The 18,895-nt window shown below is 45.1% G+C and overlaps 1 protein-coding gene across 2 annotated transcripts in view; it reads right to left on the minus strand.

Annotated features, from left to right (window-relative positions):
- TMTC2 (transmembrane O-mannosyltransferase targeting cadherins 2) overlaps positions 1-18,895 on the minus strand; it is a 728,331-nt gene that overhangs the window by 283,396 nt on the left and 426,040 nt on the right. For both annotated transcript variants that reach the window (XM_078674225.1, XM_078674226.1), the window contains exon 4: positions 10,369-10,483. In XM_078674225.1, coding sequence (XP_078530351.1) covers positions 10,369-10,483 — 115 coding nt within the window. The remainder of the gene's footprint in view (positions 1-10,368; positions 10,484-18,895) is intronic.

Consider the following 18,895-nt stretch of genomic DNA (forward strand, 5'->3'; position numbering starts at 1 on the left):
TCCGCAAATCATGGGAGTCAGTAAGAATGCTTGATGTTGTCTTAACATTTTTTTACATCATTGTTTAATATCAGCAAAGCAAAACTGTTACAAACCAAAGTTCTTGAGCTCAGAACAGAAGCCGACAACATTGATGATGGCTTTGAAGATAAAAGTGAAGAAATTTAAGACAATCTCATGAATAGACAGGCTTATGATGTGTAAATGTACAGCCTTTTCCAAATTATGTTTTATGAATTACATCACGGCAAAAAGAAAACTCCTCTACACATGATGAGTGCCCACGCAATCTATGACAAAAGTAGAGAGCTAATCACTTCAATGAATAGGATTGGTGCATCAACAAGTTATAATGACATAGTACTGAGCAGGAACTTGTTAGCCGCTCATGCTGTAAAATCTTGTGTATCGGACAGCACACAACTTCCAAGTCACTTTACCAGGAAAGGATTTCCAATTGCTGCTCTTGATCATTTTGAATTTGAAGACTGCTCTTCTTTGTCTGGAACATCCAGCTCACATGATACTGCCATGGTGCTTTTTTAATACTGTATCAATGAAGTCGCTGCTGCAAAACAAGCTGTGTCTGCTGGAGGCATAAACAAACAAAGCCGCAAACTTATTACCCAACTGCCTTGCCAACGAGTGCAAAATCACTATAAGCCATCAATACGTCCCAATCTACCAGAAAGTTTCAAAGTGGCTGAGAACATGGATCTTCTACCTGATGCTGCGGTCTGCAAAGCTGATTTAATTGAATTTATCATATTCCCTGTTCAGTGTGGACTGAAGGATGAAGAAAAGCCAGTTCCTCATGGGCTGGAATTCATGCCCTGATCTACCAGAATACTGTGCTACTGAAGAAGGTGGGGTTTTTACCAGCATTACCATCTCCAGTGACAAACTGTGCAACAGTATACACAGCACTAAAAAAAATCCAAAATGTGCATGCTCAGCTTGAAGACCGGCCTATCCTGCCAATTTTCTGCAATGGTGTTTGCCGTATTGTAGCTGATATTTGTAGGAGCAATCCTGTAGAATTTGATGATTTTTATCCAATGATTGGGTGTTTTCCACACGACAAAAGTTGTGTTGCTGTGTTCAGGAAGGTATTTCAGTGGATGTGGCATAGATGATGCACTTATTGAGGCTGGAATCTTTGGTAGCAAAACTCTCCAGTCAGTAATGAGAGGAACTCATTATGTTCGTTCTTTACAAGGTATGCTCATCATATCTGAGGCTATAGACACATTGCGTTGGAATGTTTTTTGGCACAAGAATGACAAATAAGGTTATGTACATCTTATTTCAGAAGTGAACAAGGTACAGGGTGCACTTCATTCAAAAGACATAATGCACAGCCAGGCAACGTTCAACACTCAGTTCAAAATCAGAAACCCAATTTGTAGAGTTTGTCAAAGAATGTGAAAACAAATCAGAACTGTGCAAGTACTGGGGAAATGTTTTACACATGATAGTTCTAGTGAAAAACTAGAAGCATGTTGATCGGGAAGGTGATTGGGAGCTGCACATGAACACTGTGGTGTCTCGGATTACTGTGTTTCATTAATTTGATTGCATAAACTACCTGAGATATGGGTCTTGGTATTTGGAAAGAGTGAAGAAGCTAGAGGTTGGAAAACCATACCTCTACAAAAACATTCATCCAAAGACATTTTGTGGTAAAAGACTGAGAGAGAAGGTTCAATGCTAAGGCTCCAGATATGAAAATGGTACAGACGATTGAGAGATCAAAGAAAAGCTCCAAGAGAATTGTTGGTCAGACATGCTGATTGCCAGCAAGTTTACAGTGAAATCCTATCTATTTGCAATGTTTTCAGAGAGATGGCAAATTAAAAATTATTGGACCATCGTGAAACTGTTCCTCACCACAAACTTGTGGGAAAGAGAGGGGAACGTTTTAATAAATATGTTGGTAGCCTTCTTCATTACATGCAGCAGCAAGGAAACACCTTTGAAATGACTGACCCTGTGCAACTACACAACTTAATAACCAAACAATATGTGGATAACGATATTAAGACAGGTCTTCTAGTTATCCTGGAACATGGATCGAAACTATACACAGAACTGAAGCAGGAGAGATTTGTATTGACAGAGAAAACGCTGTTTGACATAATCACTAAAGTTAGCCTTCCACACTTTAGTTGCCATAGTAAGAATTTCATCAAACCAGCCACCACAAAACAGGTTACAAAAAAAATTACTTTCGCAAGCACATAGGGAGATGGATGTAGCAAAAGAAAGGGGGAAATTTATCAAGGAAGTCCTGTTGCAAGATTTTCTTCCAACAAACACATTATTTGATGGAGATGCTGCAATCAAACCAGTGAAGCACAAACTCGTACAAGAGCTCGAGAAAAAGCTTTCACCTGAAGAATTTCAATTTGAAAAGGTTCCTCATTGAAAACTGCTATTGTTGTGGACTATATGTCACAATTGCGAATGGTCAAGATTTCATCCATTCAAAACTTCAGAGAGGGCGTTCAGGCTGTTCTACAGATATCAAAGTCAGTGTGCACCTTGCAAAAATGGCACATTGTCTTTTACAGTTATATTAAACTATCTGTTGAAGAATGTGAGAGAATCAGACAAATGTCTACAAGTCGAACAACTGACCTTGCCTGCATCAAAAATTCGACACCCATACATGTGCAACTTGATAAATTCTGGTCATCAACATCAAACAAGATGAACTTGGAGATGTTAACTTGCCAAAACATTGCTGATTGTCAGTGAGGAGCTGGTGTCTGCAGAGATATATTCAAAAGGTAAAGCAATATTGTTACCAACAAATTGGAGGAAGCTGACCTATGTGTTGTGCCACATGTTAAGCAGGCTGTTCAAAATGGTTCTAATCGAGTCATTGTACTGTCAAATGACACAGATATTATTGTGCTACTTAGATTTGTTGCAATGTTCCTATCTCAAGGATTGTAAGAGTTATGGATACGTTATGGAACAGGCGAGAAAAGACACTTAATCCAGTTTCATATTCTGTACAAGAAACTTGACCCAGTAATGCCCAGTGTTCTTATCATGGCACATATTCTTACAGGTGATGGCACTATGAGCAAAAATGGAACAAAGCTTGTCGCTTTGACTGCTGATCCTGTGAAGTTTCTAAAAGGATTTGCTGGGAAAGAAGAAGAATGGAACTTTAAAGACGTAGAAAAATACCTTGTGCGTGTGTGGTAAACGAGTTCTCACTGTCACACATTTGATGATCTTTGGTACAGTAAGTTAAAGAGATCAGTTCCACTAAGTGACCTTCCACCGATGTCACATTCTGTGCCTGGACACATTAAAAGAGCGTTTTACTTGGTCAGAAGATGTGTAAATGTTTTGGATCATAGAAAAAGAAATATCTGTGTGAATTTGGTAGGAAAGATATTGATGGGATGCTAAAACCTAAGAAATTTCTAAAGCCTCTACCCACAGAACTTAAATGTACTTGCAAAACCTATGCAACAGAAAGATGTCTCTGTCAAATTGCTCTTCTCAAATGTTCAACATTCCGCAAATGTATCACGAGCGAACGCCAAATCAAATAAATGAACTATGAAAATGTTTCTAAAATAGGAGTGATAAACATTATTATTTTCATATTCAGATCATAAACATTGTTTGGTGTATACATAAAAGGATTCTAAACTATTATCATTTGTTTCATTTTTATGTCTCTTCTTCCTCTATTATCGCTGCCATTTTAAAAAGGGTGGAAGGGTTGCTCTAAGGAGTTCTTTTCTCTCTCTTTAAGAATACTTGACCCCCAAAACCTATGTTTTGACATCAAAATTAAGTTGATAGGTCTCATAGTTCCTAAAATATTACACCACTGCAACACATCCCCCATTTTTAAAAATGTTGCTTAGAAAAAGCTATAGTACTTCTCGAATGCTCCAAAATCACAAATAAAAAATGTAAATCTCTGGACAACAATTGCATTGTGGGTTGAGGCATGGCAGGTCTGCATTGAATAGTGTGGATTCATGCTGAGTAAAACTGTCCACAGGGACAAAGGGGATCCTGAGCAGTAAAGACAGCTCTGAGAGAACAACCACAATCCTCAGACAGACACATTACATACAAGGTTCTACAAAGAAATAATGCTCATGGGAATGGTGAGAAAACCATGATGCACCTTTACAGGATCCTTGTCTTCCCATTCCCTCTTAATTTGTATTGGTTCTCGCCCTGAAGAAGGTGTAGCCCCGGCTGGGGCCACACACCGAAACGCGCGTTGGCGTTTTTTGCTAAAGGGAAGCTGGATGATATCTACCCCTGTCCCCCTTACTACGATGAGCCGTACTATTCAGTCTCAGGACCATCATGTGGCGCCGATCCATTTGTTGTGTTGGTGTGAATGTGATTTAATTGTGTAATTGAGATATTGAGTTGTATGTTGAATGATGGCATTGTGTGGTAATGAGTGTTTAGTATGAAAAAGGAGGACTTTTTGGGATGACATATTTTGATACCCTTTGTCTTTGATGTTTTTACATGCATTATTTACAATATGCTAAATTAGATATTTATATTTGAGATATGTGTTAAAAAACAAATAAATCTTTATACTTTTGTACTTATTGTAGTGACTGATCTTCTTTGTAATTTCCCCATTTGGGCGGCAGCGGGTTTAATTTAGGATCCCCTCTCGGGGCCTTGCTTTATCCTCTGTGGGCGGGTAGTTTTCTTCTGTTTGCATTTTTGTTGTTCCCCTGCCTACCCGCCCTCCTTTCGCCCTCATTTCGCCAGAGGCATTGCACATACATCTGCTGCACAGCTGGACACATAGCACAATTATATATACATCTAAGACTCAGGGAGGATCTTGCCCCGCCCACCCCCTGACACAACGGTATAATATACACAAATATTTTTGTTACAGTGTTGAGCAGCCCCCCGGTGAGTGATGCGGGACCCCCGAGTGCATGGGAGGGCTGTCATGGTTACTGTCTGGGGCCATGTGGGAGATGTCTGTTTGTCGAAGATAGGTGTGCAAAGGGTTCCCAGATGTCCCGGGGCCGAGCCCTTGGCAGCATCAGGTCCCCGTAGATGGAAAATTGTTTGTGACAATATATAATGTCTGTGATCCAGTCTTGGGCTTGTGGTGCCCGTGCTCTTCCCCGGTTCATTGCAATTCTTCTCTTTGGAAGAAGGAGCATTAAAGCGATCAGTTTACAGGAACCACTAGGCATGTCCTTTACATAGCCCAGTAGTCCCAATAGTGAAGACGGTGACATTGGTATGTTTGTAATTCTCTCTATTATGCAGAAGATCTCCACCAAGTAGGCGGCAATTGCAGGACATTGCCAGGCCAAGTGAATGAAGCCCGCCTGAGTTGAGTGACAGCGTGGGCATTTGGAATCCAGAGATAGCCCCATTTGGTGTATTTGTATGGGAGTTCGGTAAACGCGGTGCAGAAATTTGAAATGAATAAGTCGTAATCTGTAGTTTGGAGATAGCATCTCAAGCTGACCACAGCTGAAGGCCCACTGGGTGTCAGGGGTAGGGCAAGGTCTTCTCCCCAAGCCTCTCAGGCTGGTGTGGCCGCCATCCGCCCAGTGCGCTACATGTGGTTGTACATGGATGTTATCAGCTTCCGAAGTGAGGGTATTGTGTATATATGGTCTAATGCTATGAGTGTCTTCGGAGGAGCTGGGAAGGTGTTGTGAAGCGCATGGCATGTCGCGCGCAGTTGGCAATACAAAAAGACGTCTAAGGGTGCTCCTATGGCGGTACTTGGTGTTGGAGGGGCAAGGAACTGGCCTTCAGGGTAAAGGTCTGCAAAGGTATGAATGTTTAGCTTGCTGGCACGGCTGATTGCGCCTTTATCGTGTAGTGGAGGTAGGAGGGGGTGCTTCACCACTGGAACGGATGGGGCGTAGAGTTGTCTGAGTCTTGCACATCTTGCCATCCCAATCCATGCCAAATATATACACTGCAGAGTTTCGATCTCTGAGGCAGGCGGTTTATATGGAAGAAATAACGCTATATGTAAATGTAATGTAAATTGATACTTGTATAGCACACTACTCACCCGCAAGGGTCTCAAGGCGCTTGTACGGGAACCCATCCTGGCTTTCCCTGTGAGGTGTCCACTCCTGGGCACCCCCAAGGTGGAGGCCAGGCATCCTTAGCGTTGTGGGGGCCGTTGTGGAGATTAAGCAAGCTATTGCCCAGAGTTGCAGAGTGGGACTCCATGATTGGAATAGGCACCGAGGCGAGAATTATCAGGTCCGTGGAATTTTTGAGCCCAAGACCCGCCGAGGCGGGGAATTGAACCCTGGTCTCGGGCTAGACCTCTGCATCAGGGTCTGCCGCTCTAACCATTGAGCCACACTTCTCCACTATAGATAGTGGCCACGGGGAGGTTCTGTCTGTCTCAACCATGACATGTTCGCAGAAAAGGTGTGGGGTGAGTCCAGTAGTGTAAAAAATGTGCCTGGGCACAAATCGCTCCTCATATCTTGGCTGCATCATTAAAACTCTTCCTTTCACGCTCTGGTTACCCTTCATATGGGTATTGCTTACCCATATATGGCTATCTGCAGGGCAGATCCGAAGCTGCCTTTTAAAGACAGATACGCTACTACACTGAGCTGTAACTCCATATAGTGCATTTGCATCCAGTACTGCAAACATTACCGGTGGCTTACTAAGTATTCTCGCTGTGTTTATTCCACTATTATACATTTATACTCACTGACATTACACAGAAATACAAACATTATTTATGCAAGACGAGCAGCGATCACTAGGTGATAAATGCTAGCAGCTAGCCTTACATCATACACCCAAAAGCCTACCAGTGCAACTGTGCCGTCAAAAACAGGTCTGATTTTATAACAGACGAAAACCAGAATGCCCTAATCTATGATGTGACAAATATTTATTCGAAAACCAGATTAACTAAACATACCATGCCTTGCTGCCTAGTTTAGCAGCATTTTATCATTCTATTGCTGCGCCAAACTAGTGTCTGCAGGGTTTGAGGAAACTTATTTTCCCCACAGGGCTCACAATTCTAGTATTTCAGATCAACTCATATGACCTTAGCCTTGCAGACGCCGTGTATTACTGGAATACTGTGTCACGACTTCGCTGTATTAGTGCGTTAAGTGCAGTGGCACCAGTGGGCGGGATCGGAAGGGCACGGCGTGCCCCTACTTTAAAAAGTTATTTCGGTCCGTTCCCCTACTTCTTTCATTCCAAAAAGCATCCCGGGACGGAAAGAATAGTCCAATTTAAAAAGGACAACTTTTTCTTTCTGCTTCCAGGGGCTGCTCGCACTTCTCTGTTGAACTCCAGAGACCGCAGCAGCCCCTCCCTGAGCTCGCAAAGACTGAGGGCAGTCCCATTGTCATTCCGATTGAGGCCGATTATCCCCTTTGGAATGACAATGCGCCGCCTTCTGCCTTTAGAAACAAATATAGGTGTTAAGCCAATACCAGGATTCAAGCATATATGTACATTTCCTCTTTACCACTGTGTGTCATCTGTCTACATTCGGTGCACTTATTTGTCAGGTGTGAAAAATAGCACCTTTTGGTAAGTTTTTGGGGAGTAACATTCAGATTTGGTGCTTAAACCGTAACAAACCTGCATGTTAATATTTATAACTTAATTTTCCTATGTTCAGTTTAGGCAGGTTTTCCCTACCGACATTTAAGGAATGGGGAGTTTATCGCACACTCTAATTAACAGATGCAGTGAATGCCACCCAGCTCACAACTTCCAACCTTCTCAAATGTGTTTACACAGGTGTCACAAAACACTGACCTGTTCGTAATAGAGGCCTGAGCAGCATTGTACTGGGAGATGAGTAGGTTATTTAAAAAAAGGAAGATAACTGGAAATAGATATGAATAGTTGTAATAGTCTGCAGTGGTATTCAGATTATAATTTTTGTGGGCTGGACTTAACAACTCTGAAGTCTTTTTACTGAGCGTAATTCGGCACTAGTTATTGGTCATGTGCAACTTGGAGAATGAAACCTTATCTACCATAAATAAATGGAAAATCTCACTAGCTCTCTGATGCTGTTTGCCCTTCCTCCGGTTACACAAAAAACTAGAAGCACACTACCTCAACAAATAGCACCACCACCCCATATGTCTGGGGATTGGACTTTAACATCCACTGTATGTCTTTTTTGCAGCAATTAGGAAAACCTTACTTTAAAGCAAGGCAGTCGCGTATAGCCCTGCTGCATGCTTAACAGGCCTGGAGTAAACCTACCTGAACTTGTGGCCATTGCAACCTCGTCAAATGGACCACATAGCTGTTATCTTTTTGATCCGATAGACCTAGAAACACTTGTTGAAATCTGTAAATTATGCATCGGAAGATGGATTTGTAGAAAATGAGCTGACATCTTATAATTGAGTTAACTAATTTATGTGGAAATAAAAGGTAAAAAATGCAGGTTAACGCTAGACATGTTGTGGCAGTATTATTTCACCATTTTGTCATTTTTATAATGTTGACACCTGGACAGAAGTTGCACCTCATAAGTATCATTTTAGATCCTAAAGGGAGCAATCGACAGACAGGAGAAGTGATGGGGCAGGAGCGGTGATGGGGCAGGAGTGCTGACCAGACAGGAGCAGTAAACGGCAGGAGCAATGAACGGGCAGGAGTGCTGACCGGGCAGGAGCAGTGAATGGCAGGAGTGGTGACCGGGCAGGAGTGGTGACCAGACAGGAGTTGTGACCAGACAGGAGCAATGAACGGCAGGAGCAATGAACGTGCAGGAGTGCTGACCTGACAGGAGCAGTGAATGGCAGGCGTGGTGACCGGGCAGGAGTGGTGACCGGGCAGGAGTGGTGACCGGGCAGGAGTGGTGACCGGGCAGAAGAAGTGACCGGGCAGAAGAAGTGACCGGGCAGGAGTGGTGATTAGGCATGAGCAGGAGCGGTAGTCGGGCGGGAGCAATGAAAGGACAGGAGCGGTGAACGGGGCAGGAGCGGTGAACGGGGCAGGAGCGGTGAACGGGGCAGGAGCGGTGAACGGGGCAGGAGCGGTGAACGGGGCAGGAGCGATGAACGGGGCAGGAGCGGTGACTGGGCAGGAGCGGTGACGGGGCAGGAGCGGTGACGGGGCAGGAGCGGTGACGGGGCAGGAGCAGTGACGGGGCAAGAGAGGCAACAGGAAAGGAAAGGTGACCGGGCAGGAGAGGTGACAGGGCAGGAGAGGTGACAGGGCAGGAGAGGTGACAGGGCAGGAGAGGTGACCAGGGTGGGAGTAGTGATTGGGTAGGAGAAGTGATTAGGCAAGAGCAGGAGGGGTGAATGGGTAGGAGCAGTGAACGGGGAGGAGCGGTGAACGGGGAGGAGCGGTGAACGGGGAGGAGCAGTGAACGGGCAGGAGCAGTGAACGGGCAGGAGTGGTGACGGGACAGGGGAAATGACAGGGAAGGAGTGCTGACTGGGTAGGAGAAGTGACCTGTACTTATGTTCCATGCCTATTTATTTATTTACTATTGCATGACATCCACTGATGTATCTGTAAAGCATACGTGTTGCCCCGAATTTTTGTCCTGAATTTTGACTCCTTGTCCTGAATTTTTACACTCGCCATCCTGAATTTGCGCACATGCCATTGTTCCTGCTTATATTTCGCACGCTATACATAAACCTGTATTCCCTATGAGTATTTGCTTTTTCCTGAATGAAACCTCAAATAAACATGTTTATCCATTGTTTGAATTAAATAACGTTATAAGTTGTAATTGGTCAATGAAATGCTAAACGTACTAAAATTGGTATGTTTTGCGATTTCTAGCCACATCCCTGACTCCGCCCACTGATCCAATCTTCGGTTATTCCCGCCCCTTGATTCTCCACCCACAGTTCCCCTACTTTTTATTCCCCACTTCGACCACTGAGTGGCACCAGGGTCCAGAGGTATTAGGGCTCTCGTGCACTTCAATTATCACTGCCTTTTATAACCCAATCGGAGGTCCAGGAGCCCATTTTACATGCTAACACTGGGGCCAATGGCACACTAGCTACCACCATATCGCAGCTCCAACTGTTCAGACATTTGTGCACTGTTTTTGTAACAGCATCATTAAATGCAAGTAATTATTTGTTATTTGCAAAGGCCATACTTTCTTTTACTGAAGCATAACCGTGAGACCCGACTATCGGGTGACGGATGCACAACCTTAAAAGCCACGTTCTGCTCTGCAGTTTAGGAAGCGCGATGAATTAAGGTAAAAACAAATACCCAAAACAGAAGACAGCGAGGACTAGCTCCGTTTCATGTGGATAATTCAATTGGCCCATTCACCAGACATTTCATACATGAACCCGCTCCAGCTGAGCCGTGCATACTTACAGATTATAAAGCATGTCCGCCATGTTGCTGCGGTAGTACAAGGCATTTCTATAGGCGCTTTCAGCTTCGGAAATCTTGCCCTGGCTTTTGAGAACATTTCCAAGGTTACCCCACGCTGCAAAAACACACAGAAGAGTGTTAAGTTGAAATGCACTCATTATAAATAAACATACAAAAAATAGACATCTTAACATGCGGAGGTTTCAGGACAGCAATGACAAATGATAGCGAGAGTTCAAACATTACAAATGAAAAATTTAACATATTTCATAGACATGATTCTATAAAATGTTTCACTACAACACACAATCACTGAAGAGCTCAGTGTGAAACCGATGAGCAGAATGTTTTACTTGCACACACACTCAATATGACCATTTGTAGGAGAAGTGGTCTATAGGAGTACCACTGATTTATTAGTCACTGACAGAAACAAAAACCGCAAAGGAAATCATAAAATGCCCTCATGTCAATATTAAAGATTTATTAGGAAAGGAAATACTAACAAAGGCGAAAATTGAAGCCAATAGAGCTTCAAAAATTCATGAGGGGTGAGTGTGTGGACAAAAGTAATTTCACCATCTGTCCCAGGCAAGCCTGCAGTATGGGCAGATCCCACATCAGTGATGTGATGATGCATACTTAAAGATCTTAATACAGTGGCTTGAAAATCTGACTTCTACTCGCGTGTCATAAATGCCCATCCAGGACAAGATGAAGAAAGCAAAAACTGGGCAATGTGAAAATATACAATACATCAGGAACCCATAAACCTGAGGAGGTAATGACATAAACGCATCATTGCTTAGCATTGTCCTTATTTATTTTCTGCGACATTTTAGCCTAGAATGATGATAAACAGACTTTAGGAACAGGCAAACAAATTGACTCTTATTCAAATGCGTATCTAGAGTCAGTGAACACTTCCAATTCTGCACACAAATACTGCTGTGAAAATGAACTTGCACATCCCTTCCAGAAACGAAAGCAGTGTACTGAGGGAAATACTGTGGCTGTTAACCTGTAATCCTCAGCATACTTACCCGACTTTTTCGTGCTAACTTTAAAAGTGCACCTCCCCATAAAGGTGCCTCAAATTAATCACAACAATAAGGGGCCGAACCAACATGCAAGCCAAGTTGGAGGATCTCAGTGACTGGTCTCAATTTAATATCTAAAGCATCAACACAATGTTGCTAATACTCGATCCAACCTGTGAGCACAAGGAATATTTAATAAGAATAAGGCTTCTGACCAATCAAGGTTTCATCCTAAAATTCACTACGTAAAGAACCTGCTGAGACACACTCAAGTTTATTACACCGAACAAAAGATACACATTGTAGGAGAGTAGGGTCTTCTTCCTATGGTCACCCCCACTTTTTGCTGTGATTCTCTATTTTTTCGACTTTAGTGTGGCTGTGAGCCTGCTAATCAGACCCACAGCCCAGCTGTTCGCTCTCTAAATTGATACCATGTACTTTAGGTACACACCAGATTGGTTACTGGGTCACCCTTGTGAGCCCCTGTATAGTGTACCATAGGTACCCAGGGCATAGGTGCACCTTAGGCCTACCAGGGGCTGCAGCATGTATTGTGCCACCCCTGGTTTGCCTTCCAAACTGACACCACATGTCTTTTTACACAGCCTGGGTAAGGTGGTGTAATCACCCCTTACTTAGATATAGCATCCCTATATATACCTTTATATATAGACACATATACATCTATAAGCCACTCCTATGGTAGGCCTCGACAATCCTGGAGGCAGAGTGCTTGGTTTGATGTGAGAGGGTGCCCTAGCATGAGCTGAGCCCCTCTGCAGCTTTCGGTACCATCTCCTTATAGCTGTTCTATGATATAGCCATACCATATACTCTTAAGTGCATTATAATCCTTGCGGTTAATGCTAACTTTAGTTTGGCTTTATCAAAACATGTTGTTTAAGGTGTCAAACACTTTGGAATACTATTCCCCCCCCCCCCGCCAGTCCTGGCGGCGGGGGTAGCATTCCACCCTTCTAGAGGGAGAAGACATGTAGTTACTGCTTACTGCTTTACCCGGTTAAAGTTAAACACAGCCTCAGCATCACAAAATGGATGCTGCTGCTACAGACACGAGTCTGACCTCCTGCTGCTGGACGAAACTCTGGCAGGGAAGGCCTGGACAATAGGTTTCCTGTCCAGGGAGGTGCCAGCACCTCCCCAGACAGGGTTTTATGTATTGGGGAAGGGAGGGCTGCATCAGCAGATGCTTTTCCAGACACTGCCTGGGGCACACAAGGTGCTCCATGCATAGCCCGGTTCAAACCAGTTGCTGGGGCACTCCAGCCCTGCTCTGACGCGAAAGTGGACAAAGGGAAAGGGGTGTAACCAGCCCCTTCTCAGGTCCACCCATAGGAGGGACCTAGTCAGGTAATCCAGCCCGCATTCTTAGTATAAGTATAGGAGCTGTGTCCCCAGGACTTTAGATTATCCTGGACGAATTTTTGAAAGACATATCTTGGACCTTCGACATTCCATTCTGACTGGAAGACGGAAGACATCTCCCTTGTGGTCAAGGAGTGACCACCCTGTGCAAACAGGAACCAACAGTAACGTCGCTGGTCTGCAGTTTCAAGGCTCCCGTCGGAACCCGAAGACTCTGCGACTCAAGAACTGGACTTCCAGACTTCTCTGACCCCGACTCACATCCACAGCAAAGCTGAGACCTGTGGCGGACACGAGAGACGTGGGACCGGACATCTTGGACATCCTGCATTTTGCTACCTGCACTCCTTTCTTGAAGCCTCAGTACATTGTGCATTGGGGTACGAGAAGCCCCAGCCCCGAGCACCATTTGCACCAAAGCCCAGGCTCCCACACTCCGCGAGTGTCCCGTGGGCCCCACCTTTGCATTTGAGCTTGACACATCTTCCTGGTTCCTTGTCTGTTGGCTAGTGAGCCCCCTGAAGATGCCATCTTGAATTTAACTTGCTTTCCTGGTTGCTCCAGGCTTGCTCCAGCTTCCCTGAAAAGGAGAAGCGCCCTAGACCTTGCTGGTCTGCAACAGAGCCAATCTCGACATCCTGCATGGGTTGCGGTGCCAAGGCTGGGTTGGTCCAATCCGGATATCAACACCGCAGTCATCTAGATCCATCGTGGGACAGCTCGAATCCAGCGCCTGGTCATCGTCAATGCCTCCTGGACCTCGTGGCTGAAGAGACAAACTCACCTTCTTCACCTCCAAGCACCCGACATCGCCTGGTTCCTTCCTGGTCACTGGCTAATGACCCAGACTCTGTCCCCTCTGCTTTCAGGTTCTTCACATCTTCGATCCACCCTTGGATCCAACGGACACTTTTCCTCTGGTCGCCTGCAGCACTTCTTTGCAGCTCTCCATAGAAAACGACGACGAAACCCGGCACGAAAAGACACCTATGCACCCGGCTTCCCTGGGTGAGGTAACACGAGTACTCCGGTGCTCCCGTGGGTCTTGACTCTCAAAGTGTCCTAGTTTAGAAGGGTTCCATCCTCGTCCATCCGGAAGTGTCCTTAAATTGCATATTTGTAAATTTTTTGTTTCCCATAGAAAGTCAATGGTAACCCGCGTCTGTGTTTAGACACTGCACGCGTCTCCCATGGGCCTCCTACTTCCTAACCTTTGGTTGTTTAGTGTAGCCCCAGCGATTCCACAGGCTCCAGGCCTGCTTTCTAACTCTCATGTGGTACTTATACCACTTTCTTAGTATATGGTTTGTGAGGCCCCTAGGGCATAACGTATACTGTGCAACTTATAGTATATTAACTGTGTGACTTGTATTGTATTTTGAGCTCTGACCTCATAAAGAGTGCAGAGGGGTTGTGTTTAGAATAAATACATAAATATTTGATATATACCTTGTGTGGTGTCCTTTCATTTGAAATTAATCACAACAATAAGGGGCCGAACCAACATGCAAGCCAAGTTGGAGGATTTCAGTGACTGATCTCAATTTCATATCTAAAGCATCAACACAATGTTGCTAATACTCGATCCAGCCTATGAGCACAAGGAATATCTAATAAGAATAAGGCTTCTGACCAAGCAAGGTTTCATCCTAAAATTCACTACGTAAAGAACCTGCTGAGACACACTCAAGTTTATTACACCTAACAAAAGATACACATCACTTCTTGTCAACCAAGAGAAGACCCTTATTAGAGCTCACAGCTACAGAATTGGGCATGTTCAGTCTGTACCGTTAAACAACGGTTACTAACAGAGGCTCATGATGCCGCCTAACAGAGGTCCTGCAATGTCACTTGTCAATCTAACAAAGCAGCTGCAGACTCTCTTGTACACTTGCCCCGAATTTGTGACAGTAGAGCCTGAACTATTGCAATTGCTAGTCGAATTATGCCTCTAAACACTCTCCTGAGACACATTGTGGAAGCCTGCTGACTCCGTTTACAGCCCCAAAATCGACTTAAAAATTGTTATAGAGCCTGAAATAGGCCGAGCTCTACAATTAGATCCAGACTGCCCTAGGGACATCCAAAATGTATAAATGGTCAGCTTCTAAAGACTACGGTTTCATGAAGAAGGCCAGCAAAAATAAGTCCTGGGATATCCGAAAGGAGGGTTGACAAAACTTGAGAGAAGAGGTTTCTAGGGAAACAATAAAACATGTATATCTACAAAATGTAGCTCCAAGTAATATGACTGCTTCTAGAAAGCCCACTTTACAGGGGAGGAATCTTGTATCCACCAAGTCAAGTGACTCAAAGGGCTGAGACTCATGATGAAAGTTTCACTGCTAAATGGGCCATAAGGAATTTTGTGAGCAGTCCGGATGCAAGAACTTCGACTCTTCCAAAAAGTACAAAAAGTTTGCTTAAAGGCTTTAGAAGATGTACACCGAAACTTCAATATGGACAAAAACAAACAAATGGAAAACCCATACTGAAGTAACACTACAGAAACCCCAATGTTTCTTATATGATTTTAACGTGGCGGCATGAGTGGACAGATAGAGTATGCCATTTCCTTAGAGATGGCCAGTCTCTTTAGACATTCCCACTCAGCCTCCTCAATGGAAGTTGAACTGAAGGATGAAATTACCTCCCTGTGGATTCTAGAAGAGGGTGATATTGGTACTTTCCATGCCACAGTGGTACTTTGCCACTTGACTGGGAACTAAGCCCTTCATGACCGACAGCATAGCAGAAGCAGTACTGTTGGTGCTCGCAAGTCCATGCCCAAGCCCAAAGGAATGAGGCAAAATAGGGGAAAACTTGAATGGGAACCCTAACTATCAGCAGACCTGCAGGCGTATGTCATGTGTTGTGCGAGGGATTGAGAGAAATAGGAAACTATTCTATTTAATTTGTTTCCTCATACATTGGCTTTCCCCTTGTTAAGAGATGCATTTCTTGCTCTGCTTAGAGCCCCATTCAGCATGCCAAGTCTGCTGACACACTGAACCTCGTTTCATGCTGCCTCTTGACATGCATAAATGTCTGCATATAGTCTCTTTATATCGGAACATATATCTCACTGCCTTGAACATCTCTGCTGGTTCTTTGCAGCTTGAGAACATTATTTAGTGCTCTAGTCAAGATACCCTGAAACTCCTAGATTCCTGGGGTAGTATGGCATAGACAATGTAGCTTAACCTACTCAGACATCTGGAATGTTACTAGGTCAGAGGGAGAATCTTTGGGAGAGAACACCAGTTGGCAGCTGACTGCTGGTGGATGTGGCGGATGTATAAAAGGCTGAACTTACCTTCAAGGCAATGGTGTCTTCCCTTATTCCGACATCACATATCTGGCGACGCAGGACGGGACACGAAGTTAGAAGTGGCTAACACCTCAACAAGGCGGTGGATGTTTCCAGATGGTGTTGAGTTTTGTCCAGGTCGGTGTGCAGTGAGAAGCGGCTTTATGAGGATCACACGACCTGCTTGGGGGGTCTGAAGTGTGAGTATTGTATTGTAATTGCATTTATATAGCGCTTACTACTCCGGACGAGGCGTCAAAGCGCTTTTTCGGCGAGTAGCACGCTTCTCCGGGACCCATAGAGGATTAGTGTGAATAAGTATAGTGAAAAATGCAAGTACATTTTAAGTAGTGAATAGGTTAGTCAGCTTTTTGGATTTGGAATGATAGCAGAAGGATAGAGGAGGAAAAAGGTTTGTATTTATATAGCGCTTGTTGACGCACGCTATTCAGAAAGCCCATAAAGGATTAGTGCTGAATTAATATGGTGAAATATGAAGTAATTTCAGTGGTGTATATTAGTCAGTTATTTGGAATGAGGATAGCAGAGGGATAAAAGGGGAAGAAATGTTTGCATTCATATAGCACTTGTAACCCCTGATGGGTGTTGAAGCACTTTTCTGGCGAGTAGCACACCACTCTGGAACCCATAAAGGAATAGTGTTGAAAATTAGTATAGTAAAATATTAAGTAATTTGAGTAGTGGATATGTTATTAGTTATTTGGGTAGTGGATAGGTAGCTGGCCTTGGAGTGACAGGGGCTGGGGAGGTGCAATGGCTCCAGAGAGTCTGGATGAGTCAGCACTAGGCTGAATAGGCCTGGTCTGCTATTGAAGTGGTGGGAGGAGTAGCACCTGCACATGAATAGGGCTGTGCTTGTCTTCCACAATTATGGCTCTGCCCCCCTGTGGTGTGTCTGGGGCCAGGGCTTACACTTGCAATGGGGAGTGTTGTGCACTGTAAGGAGATTTTTAAGTGCCCCTCAGAACTGGTTTGGACAGGGCTCAGAGTCCTGGGCAGGGAAGAACAAAGACATATGCCCTATAAGTACTGGGGCTGTGACCTCATGTGGGGGAGCTTACTTGAACTAGCTTGAACTGGACCTAAGGCACTGTGTGGGCTGCAGTGTGCCAGAAGGACCCACCTGGGGACTTTGCCCCTCTGGGGTGATGACCTGCTGCCTGTTAGGCTGATAGGAGGACTGCAGCTCTGCCCTGAGGACCCTTGTGCTGGCCTGCCAACCTGCACCTTGCTTGTGTGCCTCCAGTGCTTCCCCAGGGGTGCTGTTATGCCCCCTTGTTTTGATTAGCTAGAGCGCTTGGTGAGCGCTGAGCGCTTGGTGAGCGCTGTATCTCCCTTCCACTGTGGGGCCAACAAGCGCATGTTGAGTGCTATATCTGGTTTGCTGGCAGGAGAGCGCATGGAGGGCTACTCCCTGCCTTCTCTTAGAACTCGGGCACTACTTTTTGCCCTGCTGGATCAGCTTACTGTGGTCAGGCCGAGGAACCGATTGATCTCCCCGGGCTGTAGAAGCCAGCCCGGTTGTACTTGTCCATTTTGTGGAGTGTTTTCTCTTCCGTGCTCCCGGGGTCCCAGCAGGGACTTACTGGAGTGCTTCCATCCAAAACGTGCACTCAGTAGTATCCCCACCACCCCCCACCCCAGGGCACACTTCGGCACCTGATCTGGGATTCTCCTGTGTGCCTTGGGGACCAGCGAGCCTCGGCCTCCAGACCTGCGGGATGTCTAACGGTGGGCTGTACCCTCTCCTCACACCAGGAGCAAAGGCAGTCATCCTGGAGCTTGCGCACCCTGAGCAGGGTGTGTCCTTCTATTTGGGATATCTCCCCTCCTGAGTGCTCACTGGCCCCGAGACGGGTGCCAGGGTGAGAAGGGAGTGCTGAGATTCCCTTGCTGGGCTGTTGTCTTTAGGTTGCCGACTGGACCACATCACGCTCAATGCGGTCAGGCCAGGTTTCCACCCTCTATGTGCTTTGTGCGGCAGGCCAGGGCCTGCTACACCCCTGGATGCGTAAGGGCAGGTTTGGAGGCCTTGTGCCGGGCACAAGCGGATAGCCACATTTCCTGCCTCAAGTATCATTTACCATCAACCCCGATAGGAGCAGCGCAAGGGCGCCATACGCAATTAATACCTACATAACCAGGAAGGTACCTGGTGATTGGTGACTACGGGGTTGTTCTTATGCTAGGAGGTGGAGCTATGGGTCATTACAAATGTATGTAGTGGTATGTCCCGTGTGGAAATAGCCAGTGCCATAGCAGGACACTGCATACTGACTCCGGATTGTGTATGATGTCAGCAGTGATGATTCATGGGCCACATCTTGCAGTCTATGCCCGGATGGGAAACGTTTTGTTACATTGCCAGGGTGTGCACCATGGGCGGGTACAGTGATGTGATGGTGGTATGCCTAATAGGGGCATGATGTTACTACAATGTGTATGCATAATGTATTATGTTAAGTGCAATCTTACCAGTAGTTACCTGTTGCCCCAACTGTAATGTTTAGGACAGTGGCCCGATTGGCCAAGAGGTTTATGCAAATACCTGTAAAGTCATGACAAGTGACTAGTGGCACAGTAAAATATGTGATTGTGTTCGAATGTGTTTTTATGGATAATACAGAGGCTATTTAAATAGAACATTGTGTGGAGTTTCTTTTGTGGTGTGCCTAGTGTGTAGCTGATGTGCGAATGTGTTGCGCAAACGCTTTACACATTGCCTCTGGGATAATCCTGAATGATCGGCCATGCTACCTAGGGG

This window comes from Lissotriton helveticus, chromosome 1_1 (assembly GCF_964261635.1).
Source record: "Lissotriton helveticus chromosome 1_1, aLisHel1.1, whole genome shotgun sequence".
Taxonomy (NCBI): Eukaryota; Metazoa; Chordata; class Amphibia; order Caudata; family Salamandridae; genus Lissotriton; species Lissotriton helveticus.